Below are 19,077 nucleotides of genomic sequence, written 5' to 3'. Positions count from 1 at the left end.
CCCCTTTCACCCTACATTGGTATCAGAAGTCTGATGGCACTATTGTTTAATAAGAGCGACTGCTAAGTGAACGGAATGTATATTTAAAAATGAACAGTTCCAAAGCATGCGTATTATTCTAATTAGTTCAGTCCCGAAATAAAGACAATAATAATATCCAATGTGCTTTGCATTTCAATTTGGTGTGTTCATTTTCACATACAGTACCAGTCAAAATTTTGGACGCACCTACTCATTCAAAGGTTTTTCTTTATTTTTACTATTTTCTACATTTCAGAATAAAAGTGAAGACATCAAATCTATGAAATAACGCATATGGAATCATGTAGTAACCAAAAAAGTGTTAGACAAATCAAAATATATTTTACATTTGAGATTCTTCAAAGTAGCCACCCTTTGCCTTGATGACAGCTTTGGACACTATTTGCATTCTCTCAACCAGCTTCATGAGGTAGTCACCTGGAATGCATTTCAATTAACAGGTGTGCCTTGTTAAAAGTTAATTTGTGGAATTTCTTTCCTTCTTAATGCGTTTGAGCCAATCAGTTGTGTTGTGACAATGTAGAGTTGGTATACAGAAGATATCCCTATTTGGTAAAAGACCAAGTCCATATTATGGCAAGAACTGCACAAATATGCAAAGAGAAACAACAGTCCATCAATACTTTAAGACATGAAGGTCAGTCAATCTGGAACATTTCTTCAAGTGCAGTCGCAAACGCCATCAAGCGCTATGATGAAACTTCCTTTCCTGTGAGGACCGACACAGCAAAGGAAGACCCAGAGTTACCTCTGCTGCAGAGGATAAGTTCATTGGAGTTACCAGCCTCAGAAATTGCACCCCAAATAAATTAGTTAAAGTAACAGACACATCTCAACATCAACTGTTTAGAGGAGACTGCGTGAATCAGGTCTTCATGGTCGAATTGCTACAAAGAAACCACTACTAAAGGATACCAATAAGAAGAAGAAACTTGCTTGAGCCAAGAAACACAAGCAATGGACATTAAACTGGTGGAAATCTGTCCTTTGTTCTGATTAGTCCAAATGTGAGATGTTTGGTTCCAACCGCTGTGTCTTTGTGAGATGCAGAATAGGTGAACAGAGGATCTCCACATGTGTGGTTCCCACCGTGAAGCATGGAGGAGGGGGTGTGATGGTGTGGGGGTGCTTTGCTGGTGAAACTGTCAGTGATTTATTTAGAATTCAAGGCACACTTAACCAGCATTGCTACCACAGCATTCTGCAGCGATACGCCATCCCATCTGGTTTGCGCTAAGTGGGACTATCATTTGTTTTTCAAAAGGACAATGACCCAACACACCTTCAGGCTGTGTAAGGGCTATTTGACCAAGAAGGAGAGTGATTGAGTGCTGCATCAAATTACCTATCCTCCACAATCACCCAACCTCAACCCAATTGAGATTATTTGGGATGAGTTGGACCGCAGAGTGAAGCAAAAGCACCTTCAAGACTAATGGAAAAGCATTCCAGGTGATCTGGTTGAGTGAATACCAAGAGTGTGCAAAGCCATTATCAAGGCAAAGGATGGCTACTTTGAAGAATCTAAAATAGAATATACATTTGTTTAAAACTTTTTTGGTTACTACATCATACCATATGTGTTATTTCATAGTTTTGATGTCTTCACTATTATTCTACAATGTAGAAAATAACAACAACATATAACATTCATAGCAAGTAAAACGTTTAGGTAACCTTTACTGAGAATATTGTTGCTGTCTGGCCCGGCTACTTGCAAATATATTTTTGTATTTAATTTTAACTATATACATTACAAAATATAAGTATTTTGTCATTTATTCTGATACATTGATCTTTGTAGTACCTGCAGTCGCACATGATGCAGGTACAGTACATGTGTGGGAATCTGACAGAGTCTGTCGTTGATGGCTGACCTCCAGTAAGTAGTAGTTCAAACAAAGGATATATTAGACATTTCTTTACTTCTACCACTCAATACAATAAAACACATGTATAACCGTCACCAGTCTTCATTTTCGCTGCATTGAATTACAGATCACTCTTTATGTTTGACGTTTGCTAGCTAGCTACAGTAACATCAACCAGTGTTTGTAGCTGTTTGAATTCGAGTCAATGAGAGAAGCTAGCAATGCAATGTAGTGTTCCTTAGCTCGCAAGGTAACAGAGTGTTCGTGTCTACCATCTGAAAGGCACCCAGTGCATGTAGCTAACATGAGTTTAATCCAGTCAATCGTACCATAGCAATTTTGTTTTATGTTGGCAGGGTTCACATACACAATAGCTGAATTTGCAGAGCTAGCGAACAAACCGATGGACAGATAGGCAGGGACAGACTGGCAGAGACAGGGAGTCTCAGATAAGTTTGTTGAGTCTTTGTTTGGCAACATTATGAAAGGTTCTCTCTTTTTTAGACTTGTAAAATATGGACATAATTGGACAATGCCATGGATACCCCAACTCTCAACTAAACCTGGTGACTGAACCAAGATTTGTTTAAGGAAATGGTATTGCTGTGATTAATTGTGTAGTTTTGGGTACCGGTAGACAGGAGTATGGCAAACATCTAGTTTATTTTCTAGGAGACAGATTGTAAGTCAGTGAGGGTGGTGAAAGGAAGAGTAGCAGCAGAAGAAACTCAGACTGTCTCTGGTATGCAGGCTGCAGTCAAGTGTGTGCTGTCATCACTTAGGGGCAAGAGAAATGAGGAAAGCTACCTTGCACTGTATGAGAAATCAACACACTCAAGACGATTTGCTGGCAAAGCAGTGGATCACTATAGGGCAGAATGTTTTTAAGTGTTGGATGCTGTGGAGGTTCAGTTTGGCGACTGTTTTGACCAGGACAGTCTAAACTTCCTGCAAAAATTGGAAAGAGCGCTTCTCACGGGGGAGTTGGATGAGTCTCTAGATCAGTACCCTGAGCTGAACATAGATTCTCTTTCAGTGCAGTTGCCTCTCTTTCGCAACAAATACCCCTGTAGCAGCAGTGGAGAGGCAGCAGAGGTCAGGAGGCTTCCAGTGGAGGTGCGGGGGTTGTTTGACCAAGTTGAGGTGCTGATCAGAATTTTGTTTCTGGTGCCAGTGTCTTCATGTGAGGCTGAGATGAGTTTCAGTGCACTCCGCAGGTTGAATACTTGGCTACGGGCTAGCATGGGCCAAGAGAGACTGAACGGCGTAGTTGTCTGTAATGTACATAAAGTCAGTCTGGGCAGTCTAAAGAGGGAAAATATCTGCCAGCCATTTGTTGGATCCATTGAAACCCGCAAACATATGTTCGGATCTTTTGTTCATTTGTTCAGTAGTGTGTATAGCAGTGGTTCTCAACTTTTTGGGGGTACTGGAACCCCTACATATTTTGAGGCAAGGCAGGCAAGGTTTTGAGCGGTCCTCAGGGACCCCCACCCCCTCTATATTATATGTAAAGTTACTGGAAACCTTGTGGTACTAAATACGTTCATTACACTTTTTTATTTCACGGACCCCTTGCAATTACACCAGGGACCCCTGTTTGAGAACCCCTGCTGTATAGTATGATATTTGTTCTTTTGTTTAGTCATTTTCAGTTTTTAGTACATGACAGTACACTTACTAATGATTTATTTTATGTTATTTTATTTAAAATTGCTTACTTTGTGTGACATACTTGTCCATAGCTGTTGTTTGAAGTGTTGAGACCCTGACTGAACAATAATTTGGTTGATTTATTTGTGTTATTCACTGAAGTAGTTATTTCGCTTTTAGAACTGTACTTATTTTGATATTTTTGTTATTGTAAAGCTATTGTAACAGACTCAGGAAAGTTGCACATATTTAATGACTAGATACATGTATCAGAAAAAGTAAAATAATAAGGTCAATGGAGATTATTTTAGATGAGATCGCACCATGCTCATTGTATTTACGAAAACTGCACCCATACACTATTTCGCAACAAAGCATCCTTCACTCATGCTGCCAAACATACCCTTGTAAAACTGACCATCCTACCAATCCTCGACTTCGGCGATGTCATTTACAAAATAGCCTCCAATACCATACTCAACAAATTGGATGCAGTCTATCACAGTGCCATCCGTTTTGTCACCAAAGCCCTACATACTACCCACCATTGCGACCTGTACGCTCTCGTTGGCTGGCCCTCGCTTCATACTCGTCGCCAAACCCACTGGCTCCATGTCATCTACAAGACCCTGCTAGGTAAAGTCCCCCCTTATCTCAGCTCGCTGGTCACCATAGCATCACCCACCTGTAGCAGGTATATCTCTCTGGTCACCCCCAAAACCAATTATTTCTTTGGCCGCCTCTCCTTCCAGTTCTCTGCTGCCAATGACTGGAACGAACTACAAAAATCTCTGAAACTGGAAACACTTATCTCCCTCACTAGCTTTAAGCACCAACTGTTAGAGCAGCTCACAGATTACTGCACCTGTACATAGCCCACCTATAATTTAGCCCAAACAACTACCTCTTTCCCTACTGTATTTATTTTATTTTATTTATTTAGCTCCTTTGCACTCCATTATTTTAATTTCTACTTTGCACATTCTTCCACTGCAAATCTACCATTCCAGTGTTTTACTTGCTATATTGTATTTACTTTGCCACCATGGCCTTTTTTTTGCCTTTACCTCCCTTATCTCACCTTATTTGCTCACATCGTATATAAACTTGTTTCTACTGTATTATTGACTGTATGTTTGTTTTACTCCATGTGTAACTCTGTGTCGCTGTATGTGTCAAACTGCTTTGCTTTATCTTGGCCAGGTCGCAATTGTAAATGAGAACTTGTTCTCAATTTGCCTACCTGGTTAAATAAAGGTGAAATAAAAAATAAAATAAAACACAGTGTACAGTACCATTGTCACCTACTGGCTACAAATACAAATACCTGCGTACATACTGGACTGATAAGGAACACTGATATAAATAGTAGTAGTATTATAATGATTTAAACATTTGAACACATTGGGACAACCCTTCAGTTAACTACTATCAATTATCCAGTAGTAGTAATTATGATTCCTCAATATACATTTAACATATTATAACGTAGGCTATGTGTTACAGCACTACTTTTGGTGTCCCCCTCAGGAATTGCACTTGAGAGAAATTCATGCAATTGTCCCCTTCAAAGTTGATATCAGATTTTTGCCCATGCCTATAATGGAATGACGAGTTTGCAAACCGTTATCTTGCGACCTAACTGGGGATTGCCCAAGCAATGAATATGTGGCATTTATGACTATATGAAAAGTATCTAGATTCTAGACACGAGTAACTGTTATACTGTGTGTACATAATACATGCGTTTCAGCAAGCCTATTGTTGAGCATTTAAAATCATCACATGCGCCACGTAATTATAGAAAATGTCACCATTATTTCAAATTGAATGTATGTTACAGCCGAGTTAAAGGCCTAGTTGTTTCTTTATTATTACGATAGTGATACAATGTCACATGTGCGCGATGCGCGCTTTCTGACTACTGTACAGTAGTGACTTGTCTTTGTGTAGTAAAGGACAAAAGCAGGTGCAGGAAGAACGCGTGGGGTCGGGCGAATGGGAGGGCTTGACTACATGAGAATTTTTTTTTTTATCCTGAATCATTGCCTATAGGCCAGAAATATAAAATGGGCGTGATCAGGCTTGGCGAGTATAAAATCTCTCCCGGAAATTTTTCAGTAGCGGCAAGTGAAGCAAACAAGTTAAAGGTGTAGAAGAACAGGGTGTATAATTGCAAGCAATGTACTGAAATATAGATGTAACAAGAAGTTAAAAGACTGAATCACGGAAGGAGCAACAAGCGAGAACAGACGCCTGTTGCCTATTTGAAGACATCGTTTGAACCGAACAGCTGCGTAGGCATTTAATGCTGGACAAATATCAATAGTTGGTTAACCAACTACCTTTTAACTGTTCACTAGTCTTTAGCCAATTTTTCTTACCGGCTCGCCAATGCTTTTGCATCAGTTCATGAACGGAGGCCTGGAAGTGATGCATTCTACAGCAATTCAAAAAGACACCACTTTTACAAAGATTTTCGTTGGTGGTTTGCCCTACCACACTAACGATGCATCCTTGAGAAAGTATTTCGAGGCCTTCGGCGATATCGACGAGGCGGTGGTGATAACGGACAGACAGACGGGGAAATCCAGAGGATATGGCTTTGTAAGTAACATTCTGACACTTGTCGGTAATGCAATTAGCCTACATTTTGCAGTGGCAGCACGTGCGTCTTACCAATGCATTAATTTGAGAATAATTCTCAATCGGCAGCCCTAGAAATTGAGTTGCCTATAATATTAATGGTTGGTATAGCCTACTATTTGTTTTCTGTGCTGTTGTCTCTGGGCACATGCACGCCACGTTTCCTCCCACCACCAAGTTGTTCCATGTAGTAACTGACTTATTTGCCTAGAGGAAAACAAGAATACTTGATGCTGCGCCAAGTGTCTTTTTAATTAGAAATATTCCAAGCAGAATAAAATGCTGTCGCCAAAGTTGCAAGTTGCAAGTTGCGGTCATTCACACGCATGTCAAATTATTCCTTTCCTATAATGTGCTGCTTAAACACAAATGCAGTATTATTTTTTGCCTTGCTGACTGTATCACAGCTTTAATCAGGATGAGGGATCAAATTAGTTGACGGATAAGATATCCCCACATGTCTAATGTCCCTCTGCCTACCCCCGAACGAACACATCACATGCTGTCTCCCCACCAACCCCTAAGCGCTGGCCCATGAACGACCTAGCCTTTATCGCTTATGAGCGCGGCAAGGGCACTCACGGAAGTGCGAGCTGCTGTCTTCGCTTGCTTTATATGGTAATTTTGGCGCGGTAGGGACTCTCCAAGACCCTCCTCCCATTGTAGAACCGAAGCACTCAGGCTTTACAAGTGGTGTTTATAGAATCATAACTGCTGTGGGAGTCGTTCTTTTGTATTCCAAGATGGATTGCTGTTCACTGCTTGAGTGCAGATCCCGAACCATGACACACACACCCCACCTTGTTGTGGTAGTAACTGTCAGATGGAAGTTTGGTGCACTTCCCCCTCCAGTGTGTCAACGTTCCTTATTTTATTTGACCTTTATTTAACCAGGTAGGCTAGTTGAGAATACGTTTACAACTGCAACCTGGCCAAGATAAAGCAAAGCAGTTTGACACACAACAACAGAGTTACACATGGAATAAACAAACATACAGTAGACGTCTATATACAGTGTGTGCAAATTAGGTAAGATAAGGGAGGTAAGGCAATAAATAGGCCATGGTGGCAAAGTAATTACAATATACCAATTAAACACTGGAGTGATAGATGTGCAAGTAGAGATGATGGGGTGCAAAGGCACAAGATAAATAAATACAGTATGGGGATGAGGTAGTTGTATGATGGGCTATGTACAAGTGGTGCAGTGATCTGTGAGCTGCTCTGACAGCTGGTGCTTAAAGCTAGTGAGGGAGATATGAGTCTCCAGCTTCAATCACCACATAGAGGTTTTATCGCCATAAATGGTTCTAGTAACTTTGTTTTATAAATCTTCAGCTCCTCATGAAATTCAGAATGTCTGCCAGGTTTTTTAACGACCCTCTGGTAATCAGCCATTGCAAGCAGGAAAGATTAACAAAGTATGTATGATGCAGATACAAAGAAACCCACCTTCTCATAGTTACAATGAACAGGAACAGCAGAAATGCAAATATTTACCACACATTTGGAGAGGTGAATCAGCATTTAACAGGCCAAAGATGGAATGGAAAACTGGTGTCTCTAATAGAGGCTGTGTTTACTCCTCATCCAGTTTAAAACTGTAAGACAATGGTACTCTGTTTATACATCAGCGGTGGCCAAAAAAACAGTGTCTCAGTCATAAACGGTTACTGCTGCTGAGTCTGGTGTTTCAGGTCTGACTGGCTCAGGCATATGAGGGTGTTCCAGGTTGGGAAAGAGGTGTTTGCCACCTTGCATGCAGCAGAGGGCAGTTGCAGTTTCCCAACAGGGCTAACTCGACAATCCTGTTGCTCACTGCTTCAGTAGCAGGAGGAGAAAAATGGCTCTAAAGCCAGGCTTACCTTTAAACACACTCCAAAGGTGGATTAGTAGACCCCCTTCAATAGAGTTCCAGTGTCAACACAGCCTCAATTCTCATGTGTGTTCACAACGCATGGCCTGGAGTGGGCTTAGAACGTCTTCTCTAGTCTAAAGAGGTATGCTTCCCTCAACAGGCTAGAATAGATCTATAACTCGGATAAAACCCAAATATGTAGTCATCTGAGATCTTGAATTGGCAGAAGACCAAAACAATCAAAGCAGACTGATGCTGTCTAATGCCTTCAAAGGAGAGGAAGGGAGGGGTAGATTCTAACAATCTCCTTATTCTCTACTGCCTAATTGGATAAGCCCTTAATCATTACTGATTCATATTTCAGCAGACTTCTCTGACTGAGCTGCTGACCAAGTGTTCTGCGTCTTTTCTAAGTGATAATCACTGTGCTTTGTGTGCAGTTTCCTCTGTTCAGAAAGGGGGATTTAAGTGGTGGAAGGTGGACAGGGAGATTTCTGTGATGGCAGACAGTAGGGGTTGTTCTGCTTGTAGGGTTAGTGTGGCCCTAACCTTGAAATACTTTTTCATAGCTTGGATGCCATATATATTATATATTGCTAATATTGTCAGTGTCTGATTGTCAGGTGACAATGCTAGATCAGGGAGCAGCAGAGAGGGCCTGTAAAGACCCCAACCCCATCATTGACGGACGCAAGGCCAACGTAAACCTGGCTTACATAGGTGCCAAGCCCCGTGGTATGCAGATAGGTGAGCCGACCAGGGGTGAGTACAACCACCGGATGCACCAACACTACACTTGTCACACACCACATTGGCATGTTTTAGACAAATGTTTGCTGGTAAATGGTCATTCAGAAATCTCATATGCTACTCATGCCATATCGTACAGAAATGTACAAACATTTAAATTCATCTGGATTAACTTTCTTGCTCTATATACAGTTGAAGTCGGAAGTTTACATACACCTTAGCCAAATACATTTAAACTCAGTTTTTCACAATTCCTGACATTTAATTCTAGTAAAAATTCTTAGGTCAGTTAGGATCACCACTTTATTTTAGGAATGTTTAATATCTGAATAATAGTAGTGATTTTATTTCAGCTTTTTTCTTTCATCACATTCCCTGTGGGTCAGAAGTTTACATACACTCAATTAGTATTTGGTGGCATTGCCTTTAAATTGTTTAACCTGGGTCAAACATTTTGGGTAGCCTTGCACAAGCTTCCCACGATAAGTTGGGTGAATTTTGGCCCATTCCTCCTGACAGAGCTGGTGTAACTGAGTCAGGTTTGTAGGCCTCCTCGCTTGCACACGCTCACAAATGTTATATGGGATTGAGGTCAGGGCTTTGTAATGGCCACTCCAATACCTTGACTTTGTTGTACTTAAGCCATTTTGCCACAACTTTGGAAGTATGCTTGGGGTCATTTTCTATTTGGAAGACCCATTTGTGACCAAGTTATTTTCCTGACTGATGTCTTGAGATGTTGCTTCAATATATCCACATAATTTTCCTCCCTTGTGATGCCATCTGTTTTGTGAAGTGCACCAGTCCCTCCTGCAGCAAAGCACCCCCACAACATGAGGCTGCTACCCCCGTGCTTCATGGTTGGGAAGGTGTTCTTCGGCTTACAAGCTTCCCCCTTTTCCTCCAAACATAACTATGGTCATTATGGCCAAGCAGTTCTATTTTTGTTTCATCAGACCAGAGGACATTTCTCCAAAAAGTATGATCTTTGTCCCCATGTACAGTTGCAAACCGTAGTCTCTTTTTTTATGGCGGTTTTGGAGCAGTGGCTTCTTCCTTGCTGAACGGCCTTTCAGGTTATGTCGATATAGGACTCGTTTCACTGTGGATATATATATACTTTTGTACCTTTTTCTTCCAGCATCTTCACAAGGTCCTCTGCTGTTCTGGGATTGATTTGCACATTTCACACCAATGTACGTTCATCTCTAGGAGACAGAACGCGCCTCCTTCCTGAGCGGTATGATGGCTACGTGGTCCCATGGTGTTTATACTTGCATACTATTGTTTGTACAGATGAACTTGGTCCCTTCAGGCATTTGGAAATTGCTCCCAAGGATGAATTGGCCTTGTGGAGGTCTACAAATGTTTGTTATTTTTCTGAGGTGTTGGCTGATTTCTTTCGATTTTCCCATATTGTCAAGCAAAGAGGCACAGAGTTTGAAGGTAGGCTTTGAAATACATCCACAGAGACACCTCCAATTGACTCAAATGATGTCAATTAGCCTATCAGAAGCTTTTAATGACAATTTTCTAGAGTTTTCCAAGCTGTTTAAAGGCACAGTCAACTTAGTGTATGTAAACTTCTGACCCACTGGAATTGTGATATAGTGAATTATAAGTGCAATAATCTGTCTGTAAACATTATGTGTGTCATTCACAAAGTAGATGTCCTAACTGAGTTGCCAGAACTATTGTTAACAGGAAATTTGAGTGGTTGAAAAACAAGTTTTAATGACTCCAACCTAAGTGTATGTAAACTTCAACTGTATATATTAGGGGACTGGGTAATTGTGAGGGGGGGAAAGACACCTGTGTAATTTGCCATCTCTGCATGTGTTCTATATCATTAGTATGTTGCTTGAGTTACACACTGTTCTAGTCTCGCTGCCTCCTATGCATTGCAAATGTCTGACGGGTCGTTTTCTCGTTCTTCCAGGCATTTCCATTGGAGTGCAGCCTATTCACCCAGGGCTCATCCAGAGGCAGTATGGGTGAGTGAGTGGGCACTCTTTGTTTGTGCCCTCTATACCACAGTAATGCATCTTCTGAATTACACATACTTCTGCCAAATGAAGGTCTCTTGCATGCATGTGCATGTCAGCTAACCTCTGACATGCACATCTATGTGAGCGTTCTACAGATGTTGGACAACTTCACTTTTTTGTTTTCTAATGGTTGTAGCATGGTACATTCCATGGACATGTGACTCAACCCCCTCTTTAGACCCTTCAGTTTCTTCCTGGTTGAGTAGGCTCTCTCACTGAGAGGCTCCAGGGCAGTGTCTGTCTTGTAGAAACAGCCTTGAGGGAGGCCAGTCAATGACGGGTGTCCAGGACATTCACTCCGCTGAGCATTTAATGGCCATGTCACTGGAATGGGTTAGACGCCACTGCCCCCCACCCCTCAAGTCCTAGCTTTGATTTAATTACTCTAAGCCAGAAGTCCAAGCCCTTACATGCATGTAATAATATAAGATCGTGTCCATGGACTTTGGGTCCTTAGAATCCCCCCTCTGTTCATGTGCTTGTTGCTTAGTAACGGGCAGGGCAGAGCCCTGCTCTGTGGGCATGTCTAACAGGTGTTGGCTCTTATTACAGCCTTTTACACCCCCTAATCCCCTGTGATTGACTGCAGCTCCAGCGAGTGGGAGAGATCCGAGATCTATATGGGCTGGTGACAGACACAAGCTGCTCCAAGATGGAGAGCACACGCTTGTTCTTTCAGCCTTCCGCTCAGACCCTTAAACTGCATGTGGTGGAATGGTTGGGTGTGGCTATTTGATCATAATGTAGCCCTATCAGAGTGGCCTACCATTAAAAAAAAAAAAAAATTAAACTATGGAGAAAATGCATCCCCTTAATCTCTTGCATAGTTTGTTTTGTTTCAGTATGTTGCTAATATTGTGTTTATTCTATCACAATTCTCACCGTAAAAGGAAACGGTGATAGTGCTAAGGGGGAAAACTCTGAACTTCATTCAACTTTCTAATCTCGTGATTCTCTGTGCACACTGATATTTCTTCTGCTCAGCAGTCCCAGGGAACATTAAGGGAGGCGGGGCGATGGCTTTCTCTGAAGAGGCATTGTGCTTAATGACGCTGTGCTCTCACCAGGCGCCAAACCTCCTGCAGCTTTCACATGTTTTTTTTTTCTTAATATTCATGATTACTTTTCTATATTATATTGTACTTCCAGGTCAAAATTTGGGATTCCATAAGGACCTTTTGTAGAATTTGTTTTAACCTGTAGCCTTTTGTTCTGGTATGTGGCGGGAAAAAAAAAAGTGGAAAAATAGCCTCTGGATATGTAGGTAGGAACTAATAATTGGCAGTGGATTTATTTTCCATCAAAGGCTCCTTTTGCTGTTTTATCCAGTCGTTTAACCACAAACGTATAGCTGCATTCAGCTTGACTTGATGAAGCCCTTCGATTTGTTCACCATGACTTAAATGTGATGCTAGAGGAAGTCAGTGTCTGCTCTACCAGCCCCACCTCCCTACCATCCGCCGAGTGGTACTTGTCACACCCGCTGGCCGTCATCCAAAAAAACAGCTGACCTCTGATCCCTCTGTCCCCCAGACCCCCACAGGCCCTGTGACGTCCGAGTTAGGTTAGAGCTCACTGCTCTGTTCTGCTTCCCTGTTTCATCTCCTCTTCTCTCCCTTTTCTATCTGCTGCACTTCTCATCCTCTTTTAGTCATTTTCTTAACTTTTCTATCAAGATTGCAGTGTTGACCTATATTTTGTTGTACCTCCTAATGTGCCTCAAAGTTCAACCAGAGGTCAGAGCTAGAGTCCTGTGGCCACACTATTACAAGGCCACAGAAAGAGGCTCATCTGTATGTGAATCTGCGTATGCCTCAGTCTTGCATGGTCATCTGTCTGGGTGGGGGGGGGGGGGGGGTGTGTCTGAATGGTTCTTTGTGAGTAACTGACCGTTAGAGGGGTAGACAGTGCGTATCAACCTGCTCTGCGCCCTCTGCCACGGGCTCCCGATTCTGATTACCTTCATCTATAGCGATCATATACTTCTTGTTAGTGTATACCACTCAGCGGGCTACAGTGACCTAACTATTCCATGCCTACCTACACAAATAAATACTTGCTATGTGAGTGGACCCAGGCAACAGACTGCTGTATCATATCAGCATAATGTCTTTAGACGTTGCGAAAAAGCTTAGCCACTAGCTTCACTCTCACATGATGGAGCCATCTCGTGCTGCGTCTCCAATATAGTATTAATGAGGAATCTGATAATGAATGAATGTTATTGTTAACCCCCACTATCCTCCCAAACCCCCTCATGGTTGCTCTGTACTCCCAGCTGAACAGTATGCCGAAGGGGGGAGTGAAGATACCCGAGGTGCAGGCTTCGTGCTGCCTTGTTTGGAGGCTCCCAGGAGGAGGGTAGCAGGCAGCTGTGACTGATCCCGCCCCTCTCTAAGGTGCCAGCAATGGCTTGAGAGTGCAGCAATGGATTGGAGTGCCAGGTTATGCTGATTAGTGCCTCTCTTTCCTATTATGGCATGGTTTGGGGTTTGCAGTGGTGACTTCTGTTGCTGTTTTAATGTTCCAGTGTGGGGCTGAAGGGTGTGGTATGTGTTAGGCAGGTTGCAATTAGATTGTGCGTCGGTCCTGTTACCCCTGCACTCTCCCTTTTTGCTGTGTTTGAGTTGACACCACTCAATAGTCTTCCATTGCTTCATTCCCTTGTCTTTTGTCATGGCCATTGATCTGAATGGAAACTGGTAAACACAACATGGTGGTAACCCATCTGGTCCTTTCACCCATCAGTGGCCGTGAAGTTGGAGACAAGGAAAGGAAGCCATCAGAGTATTGAAACCCAGCTGAGAAGTGTTGATTTTGTCTGCTGTGACTTCAATGTCTTGATATTCTTTCACTGAACATACTGCCTTTTCCTACCAGACTCTCCGTGTGAGAGGGGTGACAAAGTTCCCCTCGCTCTCCTGAGCTCTGTTTTTGGTTCATGTTTGCAGTGAGTGGAGTTTCCCCTCCAGCTGCAGTATTAAGGGGGGGGGGGGGTCTCTAAGCGGCACCAGTTTTGCAGGGGGGAGGTCCCTAGCTCTTCCTCTGCCATCAGACTGGGGAGAATGAGCTGTCCCCATACTCCATAACACTAATCACTAGTACGAGAGGGCTTTGCGCACAGCACACCCAACTGGCTAGCAACCTGCCTTGATAGGCCCTCTACAACTGATATCCAATGTAACTTCCGTGCAAAACAGGAACCACAACTCTGTTACTGTCATCACACTTCCTGTGTGTGTACTCAGCGAGTGAAGCGCAGCAGCTGTTAAAACACGATGTCTGGGCTTGAAAACCTGCTAGTAAGGCTTTCTCGCCGCCCTAAACCCCCCCCCCCCTCTCTCTCTATCTCTGGGGGCCCTACCTAACAGGTTCAGTCGGTTTTCAACTGATGAGAAGTGTTGATCTCTTCTCCCTACCTCGTGCTTTGTCACGTTTAGTGGGTGGTGTTGAATCTGGCCAGTGTCTTGCCCACCACCACTACTGTGGATACACAACACATACACAGCACAACTCTAATTTATATTCAAGACCTGCTAACCCTACTGGAGAATGTAAATGACAGAATCCAGTCCTTGGCTTTCTTTGCTCCTGTTCATTGTGTTTTCCAGTATGTAACTTGTGTCCTGTTTGTTTTCTAGGTTGGCCCAGCAGTATGTGTACCCCCAGGCCTACCTTCAGCCTAGCCTGGTGCTCCCTTCTCAGGTGTCCTCCTCCGTCAGCTCCCCCTACCTGGACTACAGTGCTGCTTACACCCAGTACGCCCAGGCCGCATTCGAGCATTACCCCTACGCCGCCTCCCCAGGGTTCCTGGGCTACGGCTACGCCCCCAGCCCTGCCACCGCCCCCTCCCAAGCCACTATTCACCAGACCCTCCCCACAGGGGCAGGCCCAGCACCCGCCTTCCTGCAGTACGCCCCCCAGCAGCACGTTCAGCCAGACCGCATGCAGTGAGGAGAGGCAGGATGCAAGGAGTCCTATAGGCCTGGGGTGTCACCCTGGACTGCCCATGCCTCAGCCAGGGCTTTCAGGGAATGGGCTGAAGGACTATTGCATGGTACCATCAGGATGAGCCCCCTCATGGGTCTTGGGAGGGTTTTGATGACCGGATGGGAGGCTAGAATTAAACGTGTGGTCACTGAGGGCTTCCAGATGCAGACACTTGATTTTTTTTTATTATTACTGTCTCTTTATTGTATCAGTGTTAGTATCTTATTATCAATGTAATTATTATATTTTGTTTCAACAAAAAACGCTACATACTTGTATTTGAAGAGAGCGAAGGGGGGGGGGGGGGCTTACCTGGACATTGACCCCTCATCCCCCTCGTCTTTGCCAGGGCATGGGTTAAGTGAAGGCACTGCTGCTTGGATACATAGTGGTTGGGCATTGGCTGAGAGGCACAGTGCCAACTGTTTCCATCCACACCAGAGGCGAGGACTCAGCTGTCTGATACACCCCCGGTGTTACTGGTCCTACACCATGGGTGGTCGTGGTTCTCTCTGAGCCTTTCAGAGGTCATCAAGGACTAAATGGAGAGCGGAGATTCTGGGATCCCCCCCTTCTCCGAGACTGTGAAATTGTTAGTCAGGAATACATTTCTTTTTTATTAAAGAGGCCTTAACTCCTGTTTTTACAACACTTCCTTTTAACCCCTTAACTCAGAGCTAACAGGGAGAGTCCTTACTCATTTTCACATGGCCTGGGCTCTTCATATTTATACCAGACACTCTTGTAGTCTATTGGCACACTTTGTCTTGATTATTGGAGACCGAAGTAGATCGTCATATGCAGGAAGTGGGAGGAGGGGTCAAAGAGCATTGGGCGTTGACGTGCAAGGTAGCTGACAACGATACCCACTACCTGTTTATTTAGTCTAACTGTTCATCTAAGATTGTCAAATGTTGATCTCTCAAAGGACATTCATGTACAGTATTTTTAAATGTTTCCATTATCAAGTACATTTATTATACTATATTTATGTTTAGGTATTTATAGGAAATTCTAAGTTAATCATTTTTTGTAACTTGGTCCAAATAGTTGCAGCACTGAAGTCCTATAACTTGGTAAGTGTATGTGCAAATCCACAAATGTGTCTTTATTCATTTGATGGACATTCTCTTTTCCATTTTTCCTGGGAACCCATTGGGTTTTCCTGTATGCACAACTCTAGATGCTTTAGTTTCTCCGGCTGCTGGCTGGGATCAGACTCTGTTACTTTCAGAAAGATGTCATTTCCAGTCCCTTCAAAGAAGCCATACCAAAAAAAATCTTAAAATAAAGAATTTGTATTTATAAAAAAAAGTCTACTCCTTTCCTGATTTACTTGCAACATTTTCAAACTTGATACCTTCATGAAGAGCAGAACATTTACAAATACTTTGCCATATTCTCGCCATAGATGTATAAAGAAATGGGGTTCTTAATCTCTAGGGGGGCTCCTTTAGTCACTTCTAATGTGTACAAAGAGCTTCAAACTAGCTCCTTTTGGGGTGAGGGGGTTCGGTAGCTAATGTGTGTGATGTGGTTGTTATCCCAGTTCTGTGCTGTCTGCTTTGGTGGGGGTCAGGAGCAGGAGGCACATGCTTTATCAGCCCACACTACAACATGCCAGGGGCACAGGGTGTTCCCAGACCCAACACACACACTGTTGCTGGGGAGATGAGACACTTGGAACTGTAGAACCAGAAGGGGAGGGGTTTGGTATGTGGTTAAAAGCACTTTGTTATCTGTCAAAAGGTTTACTTGTTTGGTTTCTGCATATCGTGAGTCCTCAACATGGTGTTTTATTGTACCCGCAGACTAAAGTACAAGGTTGTGACGCAGTACTGGCATGGCTTATGAAGGTATATCTGAGGAAGGACCATGTGTATATTTAAAGCGTGCGGAGGGATACCAGATGGCTTTCTTGCAGTATGCTGGACATTTTAACAGTACTGGTTCATACATATTTAAATAAGCAATCTTCAGTAATGGAATAGATGTCTCAGGGGTTACAGTTACATTGTTGAATCATGTCCTAGGTGTTTATGGCCAGTGTGTGTGGTCTGAGGTGACATTACTGAGTTGGAGCTGTGAATGTATGGATGTCTCATTGTTTTCCCTGCTCTCCCTATCTCCTCCCAATCGTCTGGCTCCCTCACTCTCTCCTCACAGTTTCTTATTGTCTCTCTCCATTTTCATTCTCAGCCTTCAAACTCTCCATCTCTCTCCCTCCCCTCTATCTCTCCTTCCTATTGCCTCTGTTTTTCCTCATCACACTGTGGTTCTTATCTTACACTCTCCCTCTCATTCTTACCCTTCCTCTTTCACCTTCCCACTGTCTCTCACTGAATCATAAGGGGAGAACAGAGCCAAGTGTCAGGTTGATGAACAAGGTCTTACAGGCCCAGAGGAGCATGTTTTGCTGAGTCACCATCAGGCCTCACACACACATTCTACAGTGCAGGCTGCTCTGCACACTCAAATCTAACTCCACACGCTCTACTCTGAGTTGTGCTCTGACGTCAAGGGATTCCTCAGAACTGTCATAACTCAGTCCTGTCTTATCAGCCCCCAGCTACACTTTCATCATACCTCCTAATTAAAATACTTTCTTCACTTGGCTCAGTTACCCTCTCACTTCACCCCTCTTGGTTTCACTATGTGTTGATCTTTCATGTTGAGGTGAATTTCCACTACATCCCTCAAGACACCTTTTATAACTCTCTGTGATGCCCCTTGCAAGTTTTTTTGAGGGGAAAACTGAAAACTAGCTGTTATTGCCAGAGGTTTGGTCTATTAACTAATTCACGGCGAAAACTCCATCCCACCAAAACAGGCTGAAATTTCAGGCGGCCTTTTCAAACAGCTCTTATACTCGAAGGGCATTATCATAATGTTCACAATTTCACAGTATTATTCCAACCTCAGTGTGAAAATATAAAACACAGGAAAATCAAGTTTTTGACTGGGCTTTTAAGAGTAAGAGACGTACACTGAGTGTACAAAACATTAAGAACACCTTCCTAATATTGAGTTGCACACCACCACCCCTTGATTTTGCCCTCAGAACAGTCTTCATTAGTCTGGGAATTAACTCAGGATGTCAAAAGCGTTCCACAGGGTTGCTGGCTTTTGTTGACTCCAGTGCTTCCCACAGTTGTGTCAAGTTGGCTGGATGTTCTTTGGGTGGTGGACCATTGTTGATACACATAATAAACTTGTCTCCTCCTCTTCATCTACACTGGTTGAAGTGGATTTAAAAGGTGACATCAATAAGGGATCATAGCTTTCACCTGGATTCACCTGGTCAGTCTATGTCATGGAAAGAGTAGGTGTTCATAATGTTTTGGACACTCAGTGTACAGTATTCTGTTAAATACATTTTTATTAACTGTCTTCATGATGGAACAGTATGGACTGAAGGAAACTCCTTAACAAATCACCCACAGGAAAATGTGGACATTCTGGTATATCCTATTGCGTACTACTACTGGAATGTTGTGCAATGTTGCAATATTAAAAGGACCCATCTACTACAACTCTGTATTCTGTTTCTTCTGTAAACACACCTCCCCCAAACAAAAATTCAGTTTCTCTGGCCCTCTGTCCATCTCGCCACCCAGCTGTATCTGTGGTCCTGTGTGACAATCTGAAGTGGTCCTGCTGGGGCCTGGGTAATATCAGCAACCATTTCAGATAGGGTCAGCTCTATATTTACCCACCCTCTTAGAGGGAGCTGAGTATTCAGCCCTGACCTGTGTCTTATTCCCGTGCCGGCCCAGAGAGATTACATGGACATGTCTGGAGTTGGGTAGAGTGTTGGGGATAGGTATGTGGAACATAGACGAATGGGGCAGAGGGCTGATATGTGGTACGGTATTGGGAACAGGGGATAGGGATGGGGGCATAGAGGGAGAGGGCAGCCAGGCAGGGGGTTGTTGGGAAGGCAGAGAGGTTTTATGTCCCTCTGAGCAGCCTGCTTTCATGGACATAATCTAGAAAGGAGAGGATAGGTTGCTGTGGAGAGGGGGCTGCAGAGCGTTAAGTGGGAAGGTGGCGGGTTATTGTGTGTTCCCAAAAATCAGGCTTGCTCCCTATCAGTTGGTCTAATGGACCTCTGTGTGATTCTCACACTCAGAGCCATTAAAAGGCATGGGTGGGTGGTGATAATGAAGACAGTTACTATTCAGAGTATCTAAGGCAGGCTGATACTGGCAGTCATGTG

At 43.3% G+C, this 19,077-nt stretch overlaps 2 protein-coding genes across 5 annotated transcripts in view; one reads left to right on the top strand and one right to left on the bottom strand.

The window, feature by feature from the left end:
- LOC110494536 (bone morphogenetic protein 7) overlaps positions 1-19,077 on the bottom strand; it is an 82,556-nt gene that overhangs the window by 45,051 nt on the left and 18,428 nt on the right. The gene's annotated exons all lie outside the window — the stretch shown is intronic.
- On the top strand, positions 5,689-16,172 carry LOC110494534 (RNA-binding protein 38). 4 transcript variants are annotated; one of them, XR_016488035.1, is made up of 5 exons: positions 5,689-6,173; positions 8,694-8,832; positions 10,760-10,814; positions 13,147-13,267; positions 14,510-16,172. XR_016488035.1 is itself a non-coding variant. In XM_021569670.3 (4 exons), exons 1-4 carry the CDS (start codon positions 5,961-5,963, stop codon positions 14,820-14,822), a joined length of 720 nt encoding a protein of 239 aa, XP_021425345.2. In that variant the 5' UTR covers positions 5,689-5,960; the 3' UTR covers positions 14,823-16,172. The 4 variants fall into 4 exon arrangements, 2 of the variants coding, with proteins under 2 accessions (XP_021425345.2, XP_090062133.1); XR_016488034.1 differs by having other exon boundaries at positions 13,147-13,312; positions 14,510-14,615; XM_021569670.3 differs by lacking the exon at positions 13,147-13,267.

Source organism: Oncorhynchus mykiss, chromosome 17 (genome assembly GCF_057628025.1).
Source record: "Oncorhynchus mykiss isolate SJ-2025 chromosome 17, ASM5762802v1, whole genome shotgun sequence".
Taxonomy (NCBI): Eukaryota; Metazoa; Chordata; class Actinopteri; order Salmoniformes; family Salmonidae; genus Oncorhynchus; species Oncorhynchus mykiss.
The sequence above is the reverse complement of the archived record's forward strand: the minus strand, read 5'-3'. Positions and strand labels throughout refer to the sequence as shown.

What these genes read in the sequence shown, in the direction of transcription:
- LOC110494534 (XM_021569670.3), top strand. Translation starts at nt 5,961, where the DNA reads ATGCTTTTGCATCAGTTCATGAACGGAGGCCTGGAAGTGATGCATTCT. An exon ending in GATAGGTGAGCCGACCAGGG is followed by an intron (nt 8,833 to 10,759) that starts GTGAGTACAACC and finishes TCGTTCTTCCAG; the next exon opens with GCATTTCCATTGGAGTGCAG. An exon ending in CTCATCCAGAGGCAGTATGG is followed by an intron (nt 10,815 to 14,509) that starts GTGAGTGAGTGG and finishes TTTGTTTTCTAG; the next exon opens with GTTGGCCCAGCAGTATGTGT.